Source organism: Danio aesculapii, chromosome 13 (assembly GCF_903798145.1).
Source record: "Danio aesculapii chromosome 13, fDanAes4.1, whole genome shotgun sequence".
In the NCBI taxonomy this organism is placed as follows: Eukaryota; Metazoa; Chordata; class Actinopteri; order Cypriniformes; family Danionidae; genus Danio; species Danio aesculapii.
The window spans coordinates 24466059-24479722 of record NC_079447.1 but is presented as its reverse complement, the minus strand read 5'-3'; the positions used below and the strand labels follow the sequence as shown (position 1 = coordinate 24479722).

Genomic DNA, 13664 nt, shown 5'->3' with positions numbered 1-13664 from the left:
TTACAAATGGTTTACTGCTAATTTTATGTCATTTTACTCACATGGATAATTGAATATTAATCAGATGATGTCATTACGCTGAGGATCGATAGATCTGTCCTTTACAACACACGCAGCAATCTCAGATCAGTTTATCCGGACATTTTAATCTGATTCGCGAACTTGTTTGATGAACAAAATTAGCCAGAAATCATTTATCAAGATTAAAAGATCCAGGATCTGTCAAATTATCTTAGATCATTTAAGAGAGGTATGAAGAACGGACCCCAGAATAGTAAGATGTTAGTCAAAATTGTGCAATTTAAGTTTACTTTTTATTTAAGTTTACAGCGTAGAATACTTAGTTTAATTCTGTGATTTTGAGTTTATGCTTTATAATTCGGACAATTTTGGCCTCAAAATTCTATATCTGAACATAGATTTGTGAGATTTAATTTTGGGTTTAAATCTTGCTATTCTGAGTTTATATTTCATCACCTTGGATATAGAAGGCTCTATCTGCATCCTAAATGATTTTGAGATATTGAGCTTCAAAGCTTTTGCATTCTATATAGCAAACAGTATGTGTGTGACATTTGTTTTTTAAATAAAAAGTCTTAAAATCTAAACAACGTATTAAAAACGTCCCATAATGTAGATAAGTTGTCATTTAATAAGAATGTCAATAACTCAATATTGACAAAAATGTCAGATAGAACCTTATAATTCTAAGCTGACGATTTCACAAGTCAGACTATTTTATCCTTAAAATTCTAACCCTGAATCACAATTTAATAATATTTCACAGAAAAACTGTGTGATAGAAATTCAGAATCACAAATTATAAACTCAATTTAGAGAAAAATATAATAATTATCTCGTTTTTACTATTTTGTAGCTTTTGTAGAACTCTATTCTAGCTTTTTTATTGCATGAAACAAGCACATCATTTTGTGTGTATGGGTGTTTCCCAGTACCGGGTTGGGGCTTGAAGGGCATCCGTCGCATAAAACATAAGCCTGAATAGTTGGTGGTTCATTTTGCTATGGTGACCCCTGATAAATTAGTGACTAAGCTGAAGGAAATTGAATGAGTGAATGAATGAAGCGTATCATTTTGAGGAAAAAAGCAAAAATTCTCAAGTGTAAGATAAAAAACTATCAAGAAAAAAACTTTAAACTTTGAGCCGAGTACACTGTAAAAAATTCCTTGTTGCCTTATAAGGTTAATTTGCATCCATTGAACTTTTTCAGTCCAAGTTTGAGTCCATTGAACTTACATTTTGCTAAACTGCCTTAAAACATCTTGCGTAACCTATTAAACGAAGTTAATCATGTTCTAGCTTAATTTTATAAGTTGCAATGAACTAAAAAATGCTGTCATGACTATTTGATCATATCATTTTTTACAGTGTACATGATTATTAGTATTTAGCTGAACTATTGTTTTAAGGGGTCATGCTTTGGGAGTTCACCTGAGAGTCTATGATGCACATTCATATACATCTTGAAACTTAAAGTCACAGATTGGATTGAACTCTGACACTTTCTAGATTATATCTCATCTCACAGTGTTTCACAATCAAATAAAAACAGAGGACTTTTTCTTTGAAGATCTTTCTTGCTTGGCTAGAGTTATTTTCCATTCATCTCTGACTCATTCCTGTGGAAAACTTGACTGAATGGACAATTGGCAGGCCCACAAAAGAGCCTCAAACCTTGCCAACGTGAGGTGGTAGAGTCTAGAAACACTCCAATGACTTTCAAAATGCATTTATTAAAGGTTTGTTTTCAGACAGTCATATTATAATTTATATGATTTTAATATAATATATGAACTGTAATATGAATTCTGTCTTTTTCAGTGTATTATTGGAATATTTAAACTAAACTATTGATAGCTACGGCAAGTATTTTTCAAAACATTTCAAAGTAATTTTATTTATTATTTTATGACCTGGATCACTTTGTCATATGAAAAATTGTAGACAAATGAATCAGTTCTAGAACAAAATGACAAAATAATCATAATAAAATGTAAATTAATCACAAATACTTTATAAGATGCATCACCTATTACTGGACATAATAGGCAAGGTAAGTTTATTTATACAGTATAGCTCATTTCATGCACAGTGGTACTTCAAATTGCTTTACAAGTATAAGAAAATAAAAACAACAAAGAAAAAATGATTAAAAACAGATTAAAATGTGTTAAAACAGGTTTTGAAGGAATTAGTTTGCATTTTGAGCAAATCTGTTTTTATGTATTTATTTTAAAGCTCTAATAGTCATTTAATCTTCCTTATAATGAGCCTGTGGTAATATGGTGCATATTTATGTTTTTTTTTTTTTACTTTTTTTTATTTCTATACCTTTATGTATGTATGTGTGTGTATAGTCATGAGCAGGTGAGCTTGGGTGAGATGAAGAATGAGACTGTGGCACTGGGTGGCACTGCCAACCCTCTGCTGGCAGGCCTAGAGCATTACATGGAGGCCAGTACACCAGTAGTGGGCCTCATGAAGAGGTAACAGAGGAATAATGAAAATGGAGATAGAGAGATACTAGTCTGTTGTTGCATAAGAGACAGACATAGTTAATTTACACAAAGTTGAATCATGGATATAGATCTATTTTATGTGAGATCTCTTTAGCTCCATTTTGTGTTTGGGTGTGATTTTTGAAGTGTGCAGTGTAAATGTTTTGTATGAATATGTGCAAAACTTATAAACGTTTGAAAACTTTGCTTTTTAGTTGCATTTCAGCTACACTTGAAGTATTTGGTCCGGTATATTAATTATTATACATTTTTTAAAGAATTAACTTTAAAGATTAACATCTTTACATAGTGAAAAATAAACATCTGGGTAAATATCTTTCTAAAGTAACATATATCCACGCTGTGTACAATTTCTTTAACAATGTTCAGTCATAGTTTGTATAATTTTATCAGTTAATTTATACGAAACTGGGTTCTAAAAATGAAGAGATCTGATGCAAAAACCTGAAACTACCACCTGAAAATTTATTCTAAAATGAGCATTTTTCTCAGGTTCCTACTCTATATAACCCAAAAAGTTGAGTTAACGGTTAAGGTAATGGTTGCAACAAACCATTTAAGTTCAAAAATGAATACTAATGAGTACTGTGAACTTAATCCATTTGAGTAAATGAAGCAATTTGAGCATGGTAAAACCCAATAAATGAAGAGAACTCAAACTAACTGAGGACTGTAAAACCCAATAAGTTAAGGCAACTCAAACCATTTCAGGAAACCGATGGCAACAAACCATTTAAGTAAAACAACAAAAAAAAAACGAATCAATACGAGTACTGTGAACTTCCATTTAAGTGGAAGTAATGAGGTATTTAATTAACTCATTACTTTCAACACTGAGTTCAAAACTCTTGTTAAATGAGTAGAATTAACTTTCAGTCAATTTTGAGTTAACTACACTCACTTCATTTGATAAAGTTTTACTTTTTACTTTTATGGCCTATAATAGGTTATATTTATTGCCTTCAATATAAAATAACTAAACATAAACATAGGCGGCTGAGAAAAATGCTCATTTTAGAAGAAAATCTCAGATGGCACTGTGCATTTCACATGTGCTAATGTCAAATGCTAAATGAATGTGAAATAACATTTTTCAGTGAAACCCATATGCTCACATGTAAACAAATGTGAATGCATATGAAAACATCTGATCCCTTCACCATATAAATGTTCTAAACCACAGTTCAACATCTGATTTTAACAAGCATGTGTGGTTTTTTTTAGTAAGGGTTAATATTTTGGGAATGCATATCTATCTAGTATACAAGCAGAAACTATGCTTCAATGATAAATTCAAAGCACAATGAGGAAAACATATTCTCTTTTACATACACTTACATGTGAAATATTTAGCAGAACAACTTTTTCCTACCTAAAAAAATATTTACTCAAGCTGTGATAGCTGGGATAGTGGTCTGCTTGGCTTTAAAGTTCATTGAGTTGGTTTGCTGTGAACTAAACTAGCATTTGGTTGGTTTTTGTTTGGGAGGCTGGAAGTGCTTTTAACACCCTTGCATGAGGGAGAAAGTGTTTGGTTTACCACAAGATATCAATGTACAGCGTGAGAGATGTCCTCTTTAACTGGAAGCCATGCTTCAATGTGGTGTGTGTATTTGCGGTTGTTTTGTGTCAGTGTTCAGTTTTTTTTCCTGTTGAGGGAGTTATCAACACATTATCGCATCTGGTTGCAATTGCAAAGGCTTGTGCTGACACAGACAGATGCGATCTCCATTCATAGTTGACATGTTTTAAGGGCATATTTAAGGTTAGCTTCTCTTAACTGAGTATGGCTTGTCATGTCAAACTTAACTCAGTGTGTTTATGCTATTTATGTTGTTAATATTATTATATACCATCTGCGAGGACAGAAGATTGTGAGTATTGAAATGCAGTAGGGAGTGGCTGCAGTTCTGTAACTCATGCACACACACTGTATGCCAATAGGCCTTTGGTTTTTAGCACATAGACGGCTAATTGCTGTATCTTAAACTGTAACACAGCTGTCTGATGTTCCAGTTATGCCAGGGAAGGGTTATAAAATATATGGGAGTGGCAGCTTCCAGTCATAATCATTTATTAAAAAAAAGAAAAAAGGCTGCGTTGTTGTGCCTGTTGTCATTTTTATCAGCTAGCTGGCAGATCACATGATCGCTGTGGTCCAATCAGGAAACACATGAGTCTCTGCTCTTTCATTTGTTTCCATTTGAGGTGAAGGTGATTGATAGATTTTTAGTCTAAAATGACAGGCAAGAAAATGTGTTAGCTAAGCTGTCTCTGTTCTGCTAATTCCCCTGGAGGCACGCTAAGGTGAGAGAGGCAGTGTGTGGGAAGCATGGTTGTCATATTAGATCAGCTGTACTTTATTGCGACAGCATAGCCACTGACTATGTTTCAGCTTCTGAAACGTAATATACAGAGTCATTATTAATGATTCACCAGGCTGTATAATGTCTGCTCTAATAAGGTTGTTAGTAGCATTTTGGAGGTTTTTGGCTGGTGCTTATCTGTTACACGTACTGTTGAAGTCAGAATTGTTAAAGCCCCTGAATTATTATCCCCCCTGTTTATTTTTCCCCAATTAATATTAATAATATGGACCTTAAAATGGCTTTTAAATACTGCTTTTATTCTAGCTGAAATAAAACAAATAAGACTTTGTCCAGAAGAACAAAATATTATCTCACATACTGTGAAAATATCCTTGCTCTGTTAAATATCATTTGGGAAATATATAAAAAAAATAAAATAAAATAAAAGGGGGCTAATAATTCTGACTTCAACTGTATGTAGTCACTGGGTTCTCAATGGATGCTAAAAGCATTGGTGCACTAACCTTGTTCTTAAATGTAGCGTGACTTCAGGTTATGCCATTCTTGGCTTTCACTTGGCAAATGTTCTCATTTCAGCTTTTTAAAATTACAATAATTTTCAGCATCTTGTTATAATCTCACAGAAAATTGCATGTTACTTTTTTCTTCTGATAAAAACAAAATATGTTTTCAAGCATTTTTTTGTACAGTGGAAGTCAATGACTTCTTTTACCAACATTATTAAAAATATCTTCATTTGTGTTTAACAGAAAAAAGAAACATATTAAGGTTTAGAATTACTTGAAGGTGAGCTTATTTTGAGTATATTTTTAAAAAAATGGTAAAAAAATTTGAACTAAACACACTATGTACTAGCCCTCAAGTGCTCATCATGATTTTGCCAAATACGATGCGATCCTATATTAACATCTACAGTGCTAAGATTTGTGAGGGGTGTACTCATATATGCTGTTTTTAATTTCATTTACATTTTAATGGGAAGCTACACAATATTGTATTTGTGCATATACATTAGATTTTGATTTGATTGGCTGATTTTAATGTTGTTTTTGGAACATGTCCTACTTGGTAAAATCAGGTTTAGGGGCCCTCAAGTAGTTCCAAACATTTACTTATCCTGTTTCTTAGTTTCTTTATCCTGTTGAATACAAAAAAAGACATTGTGAAAAAAGCTGTAAATCACTGTAAAACCACTGACATTCATAGTAGGAAAAACAAAGACTATATAAGTCAACGGCTACTGGTTTACAGTTTTCTTCAAAAAAGTTGTGTTCAACAGAAAAAAAAAAAGAAACTTAAACAGGTTTGACACAAATGGAGGATGAGTAAACGATGACAGAATATTTCAGTTTTGGGTGAACTAAACCTTTAATTCAATGAATTAATGCACTACATTATGTTACATTTGAAAGAAAGCAAAACTTTATCCCACTCAGTAAAGAAATAAAATATTCAATCAAGTCATATTTGTTAAAAAACTCTTATGCGATTTTAGCTTTCCATTTTACAATTTACAAAATACTGATTATGATTAGCAGTTGTGTGTGGTTGGTTTCTTCTGCTTTTGAAGCACTTAGTTTGTTGGATGCATGACTTCTCATCCTGTCTCTGGCATGAGTTGGACTGGATTGCTTTGGCTTGGTGTGGAAAGAATAACTCAGAGGAAATTAATTATAATATCTCTTTTTTGATAAACGGTGATAGCTGCGATGGTGACCAAGTTTCTGCTGAATCTGCATCACTGACCCAGGTTCACTTGCCTAGTGCACCTCAGCAAGATGATCCGTCTCTCAATCCTTTAGCAGTCAGAGTGGATTATGAACTCCAGGAAGCCTTAAAGGAATGTGAAGATGAAATGGCAGCTCTTGGCATATCCTCCATTACAGACACATGGACTGCAGGTGATCTGGACAAGTGTTTTCCCTTAGTCCTGCCCGGAAAGCATGAGAAAACTGAACAAACTAAAATGTCTGAAGTAAAAGAGGATTCATTTGATTCATCTTCACATAAACATGCTGAATTTCATGGAGGTTGCCATGGAAATGATGGAGCACACACAAAAGACTCAACAGCAGGTGAAGAGGGGTTTTTTAGCTTCAGAGATTATGTTTTAGGAAAGGATCTAGCTAATATGTGTACAGATGAATCTAAGGATGTCAGAAACATCAAGAATATAACAGAAAACCCAAGAGAGGAATCTAGCCAGCTGTCAGAGGCAGAACAGCAAGCAAAATCAGATATTGAGCCAAAAATAGGCACAGCTGAGAGCATAGCTGGTCAACAAACAACACATAGCACATGGACAGGTACACAAACAGCATCAGAGAAGGATGCAACAAAGGAAGCACTTACCCCAGATCAATCAATACAAGATGCCTGCAATTCGAAATACCCTCTGGATGATGTTGTAGCACACAGTGAAAAAGTGGCTATTAAAGATACAAATCTTGTGAACAAATATGTCATCAATTCTGCAACAGCTACACAGATAATTCAAAATGCAGAGATGCCTAGTCAGTTGATTAGTGATTTACTGCCATGTCCACCCACGCATATGGATATACATGCTGGTGACACATGGGATTCAGAAGCTAAAATAAGTGTACAAGCAAACATACAGAAACAGGTGGAGTCAGGGACACGGCAACAGATAAGCGAAGAGATAGAAACAAAGACAAATGTAGGATCAAGCCTTGAGAGTCAAAAACAGGAATTACAACTCCCAGAACAGCTGTGTTGTGAGGATAAACAATTGATGTGCTCCCCACCTTCAGTACTCGAGGTTCACCAAGCTCATCTTACTCTGGCTGATACTCCTTCGGCCAAAATATTACACCCTCTGCAGGGGCTTCAGCAACATGATGACCAGGATCAGACAGATGGACCCTACAAATCAATATCAGAAGGTGAAACCATACACCACTGTACAACCGGGGAAGTCAAACATGAGAAAAATGTGTCTGATGCATCTGCTGTTTTGATTGATTTCTGCAAAGCTAAAACAGACTCTGAATATGAGCCCAAAGGGAGATGTGACTTAGAGAAACAGCCACCGGAACAGGAGAATGGACCTCTTTTAGGCAGTGGAGCTGGCACACACACACCAGTGTGGGGGAATTCACACTCTCCGAGCCGAGCTCGTACAGAAGAGGAGGAGGAGGAAGAGAGTGCCCTTGAACGGGCTTCAGCAGAGTCCGCTGCCTCCACATTGCTACAAACAACACCCACAATGCCAGAAATGATAGAAAGTGAGGGAGAGAAGAAGAGAGATGATGCATTTCAAAGTGCCGCAATAATAGTACAAGCAGCAGAGAGAGAATCGGCAGTGCTGGACACGGATGAGTCTCCAAGCTCAGAGGGAACGCTGAGTGAAATTACTGCTGAAGAGGGACAAGAATGCACCTTATTAATTTTTCCGAAGATTAAATGCTCACCTGTTCAGATAGAGGAGACGACTGAGGAGAGCTGTGGCAATAAAATAGCACCAAAGAAGTCGACGGAGAATGAGAAAAAGGGAGGGGGTCTGCCGACTGCACTCTTCCTAGCCGGAGACAAGGATACAGCCACGGTTAACACAGAAGATAAGCAGTGGTCACCTGTTCCTCTCCAGGCGTCCTTGGAACATGTGACTGGAAGGTGGAGAGTTCCCTATTAAAAGAGAAAAAAGGAGAGAGTGAAAAGGAGGAGAAAGAGACAAGCGAAGGCGGAGCACAGAACACAGCACAGGCCGGCAGGGTGTCACAGACAGAGACGGTGACAGAGACGTGTCCATCCCATCGCATTACAGCATCACAAACGGCAACAGAAGACAGGAGTGACTTCATCCATCCTGTCACAACAGGCACAGCCCTGTTTGCTCTGACCATCAATCGAATAAACGACTGCGACTCCATCAGCCCACCCCCTCCTCTTTCCCTCATAAACTCTACAGAGACAGAAGCGCAGAGAGAGGACAAGGCTAATCTGAATTCGAGCCCAAGTGCATCAGGAGCAGAACTGCTAGGCAGTGATTTATTACTTCCACCAGCAGATTCTTCAGAAAGCGAAAGTCTTGCTGTGCAAGCCAACAATCAACAGGTACAGAGTGCTTTACAAACTAAATCCGCAAATTGTGACACCAAGACTGAGTCACAGCAACAAAAACAAGAAACAATTCTTACAAGAGAAGACACGTCTCAATCAACTAATCTGCAAGAGAACATGAGGGATATCACTGGATGTTGTACTAAAATGGAAGGGCATTTGCCTTCAAAAGGTATGCAAAGCTCTTTTAAGGACCAAAAGGATGCAGCATTGACATGTCAAATGACTGAGTGTGCCTCTCTGCCCCCACGCATGGTATTTGAAAGTCTGCGTCATCCAGTAAAAGAGGCTAGCTTCAACTTTAAAGGTTTTCTCAGCATCAGCAAAGCAGAACTCCCTTCTCAGGCAGAACCAGAGGTTGTTCAGAGAAATACTGTGCTTGATGTTATAGCAGAGGAGGAAACCAGTGTGAAAAACGAAACATCTGCCCCTCAGGAAGAAGGTAAACAGGAAGAAAATTGGAAACAAGAACCAAAAGTGGAACAAGAGGAAATAAAGACTAAAAAGGACTGCACAGAAACAACATCTCAGGAGCTGGGTGAGACTACTGTAAAACCTGAAGAAAATGTTAATGTAAATTCAGGTGGATTTGAAGAAAGTGTAAAAGTGACAAATGAAACTCCTGATGCCAGCAAGAGTAATCGTGTTAAATTTTCAGCACTGTTAACTGCAGATGAGACCACCGGTGTTACAGAAGCAAAAGATGTGGTTAATGACACTCGAAAGGAAATTGAAGCAATTAAAGAGGAGGAAGAATATAAAGAAGCTTTGAATACAACTCAAATCAGTCACAATGAGTCAGCGTCCACTGAAAAGAATAATGTTTTACTACAGGATGTTTCAGAACAAGAGGGTCATAATTGCAGCTCTGCTGTAGTTCTTGCGCAGGCTGATAATGCTGTCTCTGAAAGAGTTGAACAGATAACTTCAGAAAAGCTACTTAAAGCTAAGGAAAACCAAATTGAAGAGACAGATGGAATAAAGGGATTTGGATTACCTGAAGCAGGTGACATAGAAACCAAACTTCCCAATAATTCAAAGAATCTTGTGAATGACAGTCAAGAAAAACAGTCAAAATACACATGTGAAGAGGAGTCACAGGTAAAAACCAGCTCATTGCCTCAAACCACAGTCCCTGACACAGACAGCACTTGCACTCATCAAGACAAGAATTTTAACACCAAACAGCCTAATGAAACCTCAGAGATGCCACTTTTGTCAAAAGTAGATTCGTATGCAGATGTTGAGCCATGTCAGACTAAATCACAGTTCAGTGATGAAATGATGAAAAGTGATGGAATGGATGCTGGGAATGAAGCTGTCACCTCTCTTACTGCAGTGGAGATTACAGTACCAGCACAAAGGGATCTTTCCTCAACTACCACACAAAGCGCTAACAGTGTTGCCAGGGATGTGTCTGTCATTGTACTAAAGGCTCCAGGCCCAATGCTGAGTCACTGTGAGTCTATTAGTGATTGTGATATTGCTGTAGCAGACACTGGAGAGCATTGCAGTGTGAAACGTGTTTGTGAGTCTGACCCAGAGATTGTAAAGAATATTGCAGACAAAACTAATCTACAACCAGATGCTAATGAAGACATGTTAAGGAAACAAAATGCTGATCATCCGCCATACACTGTTGGTACCTCTGCACAGGAAACTGCAGCATCATCTGGATCCCTTCTTCTCACAACTGACACACCAGAACAGGGAGGTGGTTCTTTGCTAATGTCAAAGGAACCAGATACTGTTGGAAATACTAAGATGAAAGAGAATGAAGCATTCAATGGCACTGTGGAATTGAAGATTGTTAGAGAAGATAAGAGAAAAGCACATGTAAATTCTAAACTTGAGGACAATTCATGCAAAGCACCTACAAGTGGTATAACAGATGATGAAGTTATTAATAAAGACACATCAGAAGGTTTTAGGCAAGTGAAGAGAGAGGAGAACAACAATGAGTGTGCAAAAGAAACTCAAGAAAAAGCCAGTTCAAAACAAGAAGCAAGTATCTCTCAGGAAGATGGAAATGAACAGAAAAACATGGAGCAGGACAGATGGAAGGAACAAGAAGAAATGGCTTTTAGAGAGCAGAAGGACAGCAAAGAGAAAACAAATACTTTTGAAGTATCCTGTGCTGATAAGATACTTGATTCTCAAACTACACTGATAACACAAAAAACTCCTAATGATGACGTCATATGTGATTCTCTCCTGATGCCCTTAGAGGACAAACTTGGTACACAGATGTCTGAAGAACCTATTCAACATGTGTCTGCAGACAATGCAAAAATAAAAACAGATTTATCTGAAGGATTCAGGCAGGGGATGAGTGAAGAAAAAAACAAGGAATGTGTGCAAGAAAACAAGAATTCCATCACAGAAAAGGGCAGCAAAGACTGCACAAATAATTCTCTAAAACAAGATGAGACTGTTGTAAAAGAAAATACGGATCAAACTCAACGAGAGAACCTGACATCAATGAATCTCTTCAAGCTACCAGAAGAAAATCGAATAAATGAAACCATTTCAAAGGGAAATTTGCATTCCAGTTCTGTGCCTGATCCTGGTGTAACCTTCAAAGGCATCATGAAAAAGACTGTGGATCATAGAAGGCCACCAACTGAAAAATCTCTTCCGGTCATTGATCAGACGCTATCTAAAGATTTGGTGGCCTTGAGCCAGTCAGATTTGGCATTTCCACAGTCCCAAGAGCTCCAGCAGCAACAAATGTTTATGAGTGCCCCAGAAGCAGTGTTAAGTGTGGATAAAAGCTGTGCATTAAAAAATGCTGAGACCAGTAATCATGCAGATGCTGATGCAAGTGAAAAGCAGGAGAAAGTGACAGTGTATTGTAGTGCAGAGGCTCAAAGTTCCCCTGACAGCACATCAGAGAGTGCTGAACTAGTGGGGGGCCATCACAGAGATTTTGATGTTTACAGTATTTGTCCACAGAATGAAGAACACAGTATACAAACAAAAGAACCAAGGGCTGGGAAATCTCATGTTTGTGGTGAGAGCACTTTAAGTGAAATCCAAACACAGCCAGCTCCTAACTTGCCTGTGAATGCAGTGTCAGCATCTGAAACTTCCGAATTCAAAAGGGTAACAAAGACTACCAAGGTGAAAGACTCTGCCATCTCAGCATCACAGGGAGGTGTAAATAAACATGCAGAATTTAGCAATTCACAGGTCAGTGCGGATGAGTATGGAAATGTGTGGAAGGAAACCCTTGCCACTAAAAAAGGAGCAGAACTTCCTGTAAATAACTCAAGTGGGCACTCAGTGAGTCCCGGCGTCTCACACTATGAAGAAGGACTTAAAACAGATGAGCATTGTTTTGGCTTTGTTACTCCTGGAGACACTGGAAACACTGAGATTAAACCTGATTCAGTGAGTGAAGTTGCACAGATGTCTGCTGCAGAACCTTCCCAACTTCAACAAGAGGAAGAGTTAGTTTTTCAGCCTTCTGATCAACAGTGCCTCACCGCCACATCAATTTTTTCTGCCACTGTTCTCGAGGAAAGTATTAAAGAAGAAAAAGAGACAAGTGTGGACCAGGCCTCTAAAGATGCAGTAGAACCCAATACTCCTAATTCGACTCCCAAATCCGAGACAGCTGCTTGGAGGATGGAGCAGCTTAATAAGCATTTGTCAGAGCAATCCCCAGACAGTACCCAAAACACAGAGGAACAGCATACACAGTGTTCTGAAAAGCAGCTCATGCAGTTACAACATGCTGTAACTTGTTCAAGCACTGAAAACCAAATTGGTACTATGAAAGCAGAAGACACCTTTTCAAATGACAGACAAGAGCCACAAGGAATTCAAGAAGAGACAAGTAAACCAATGAATGAGACTGCTGAAAAATGTCACATGGAAATCTCCAATGGGACTGGACCTAATTTGTCAGAGTATGTAGTGAAAGAAAGCATATCCAAGGAAAACCAAAGCAAGGTAGAGGCGCACTCTTTATCTGCCCCTGAGGAAACAATAGTCTGTAATGTAGACCAGCCAATAGAAGTAGCCACTGATGGGATTTTGATTGAAATGGATCAGGCTGTGTCATTGTTATGCCCTGAGACTGCTTCCAGTGTAGTCAATGACCTCCAGGATTCCATTCAGCCCCCTTTCATAGTCAATCAACAGTCAATTCAGCAGCCCTTTACAACTTTACATGAAACCGCTACAGATTCACTTGAAAGTAGCAGTGAGCAACACCCTGACATAGCAGATAGCTCTCTTGAAAATGCAAAAGAAATACAGAAAGATGACAGTGAAGCTAGTGAAGATAAAGTCAACATGGTGTCAGAAGCTGCAGATGATGGGTTGCTGGGTTCAGGCCTGGGAGCAGTGCAGGTATCGCAGGTTAAAGACAGTTCAGACAGCCAAGGCTTAAGTGCAGACTTTGTGCCCGAGAGGTCAAATAAAGTCAACTCTTCTGAAGTGTCTGATTGGCTCAGAGTTCTGAAGGAGGCAGCCTCCATGTCTCAGATCATTCCAGAGCAGAAAGACAAGACTACCTGTGGATCTACAGAGAACAGGTACTTTTCATACTGATGTGTTTTTTTAATGAGAGTGATTAAGGGAAAGTGTTGCGGCTTTCACTGATACACACAGATGCATACTGAATATGCATTTACTTAGAACAGTTTCTCACTTAACCTGGACTTGAATATAGGTGTGTGCATAAACAAGAGTATATTATAT

The 13664-nt window shown here is 37.8% G+C and overlaps 2 protein-coding genes across 12 annotated transcripts in view; both read left to right on the top strand.

Moving 5' to 3' along the window:
- The window catches only part of LOC130239360 (uncharacterized), a 43416-nt gene extending 34882 nt beyond the window's left edge, over positions 1-8534 (top strand). Inside the window, exons 3-4 of the mRNA XM_056470490.1 lie at positions 2380-2508; positions 6576-8534. Of these exons, the coding sequence (XP_056326465.1) occupies positions 2380-2508; positions 6576-8526 (2080 nt within the window). The 3' untranslated portion in view covers positions 8527-8534. The remainder of the gene's footprint in view (positions 1-2379; positions 2509-6575) is intronic.
- Positions 8534-13664, top strand: part of tacc2 (transforming, acidic coiled-coil containing protein 2) — a 65997-nt gene continuing 60866 nt past the window's right edge. For all 11 annotated transcript variants that reach the window (XM_056470481.1, XM_056470486.1, XM_056470485.1 and 8 more), the window contains exon 1: positions 8534-13498. In XM_056470481.1, the coding sequence (XP_056326456.1) occupies positions 9072-13498 (4427 nt within the window). In that variant the 5' untranslated portion in view covers positions 8534-9071. The remainder of the gene's footprint in view (positions 13499-13664) is intronic.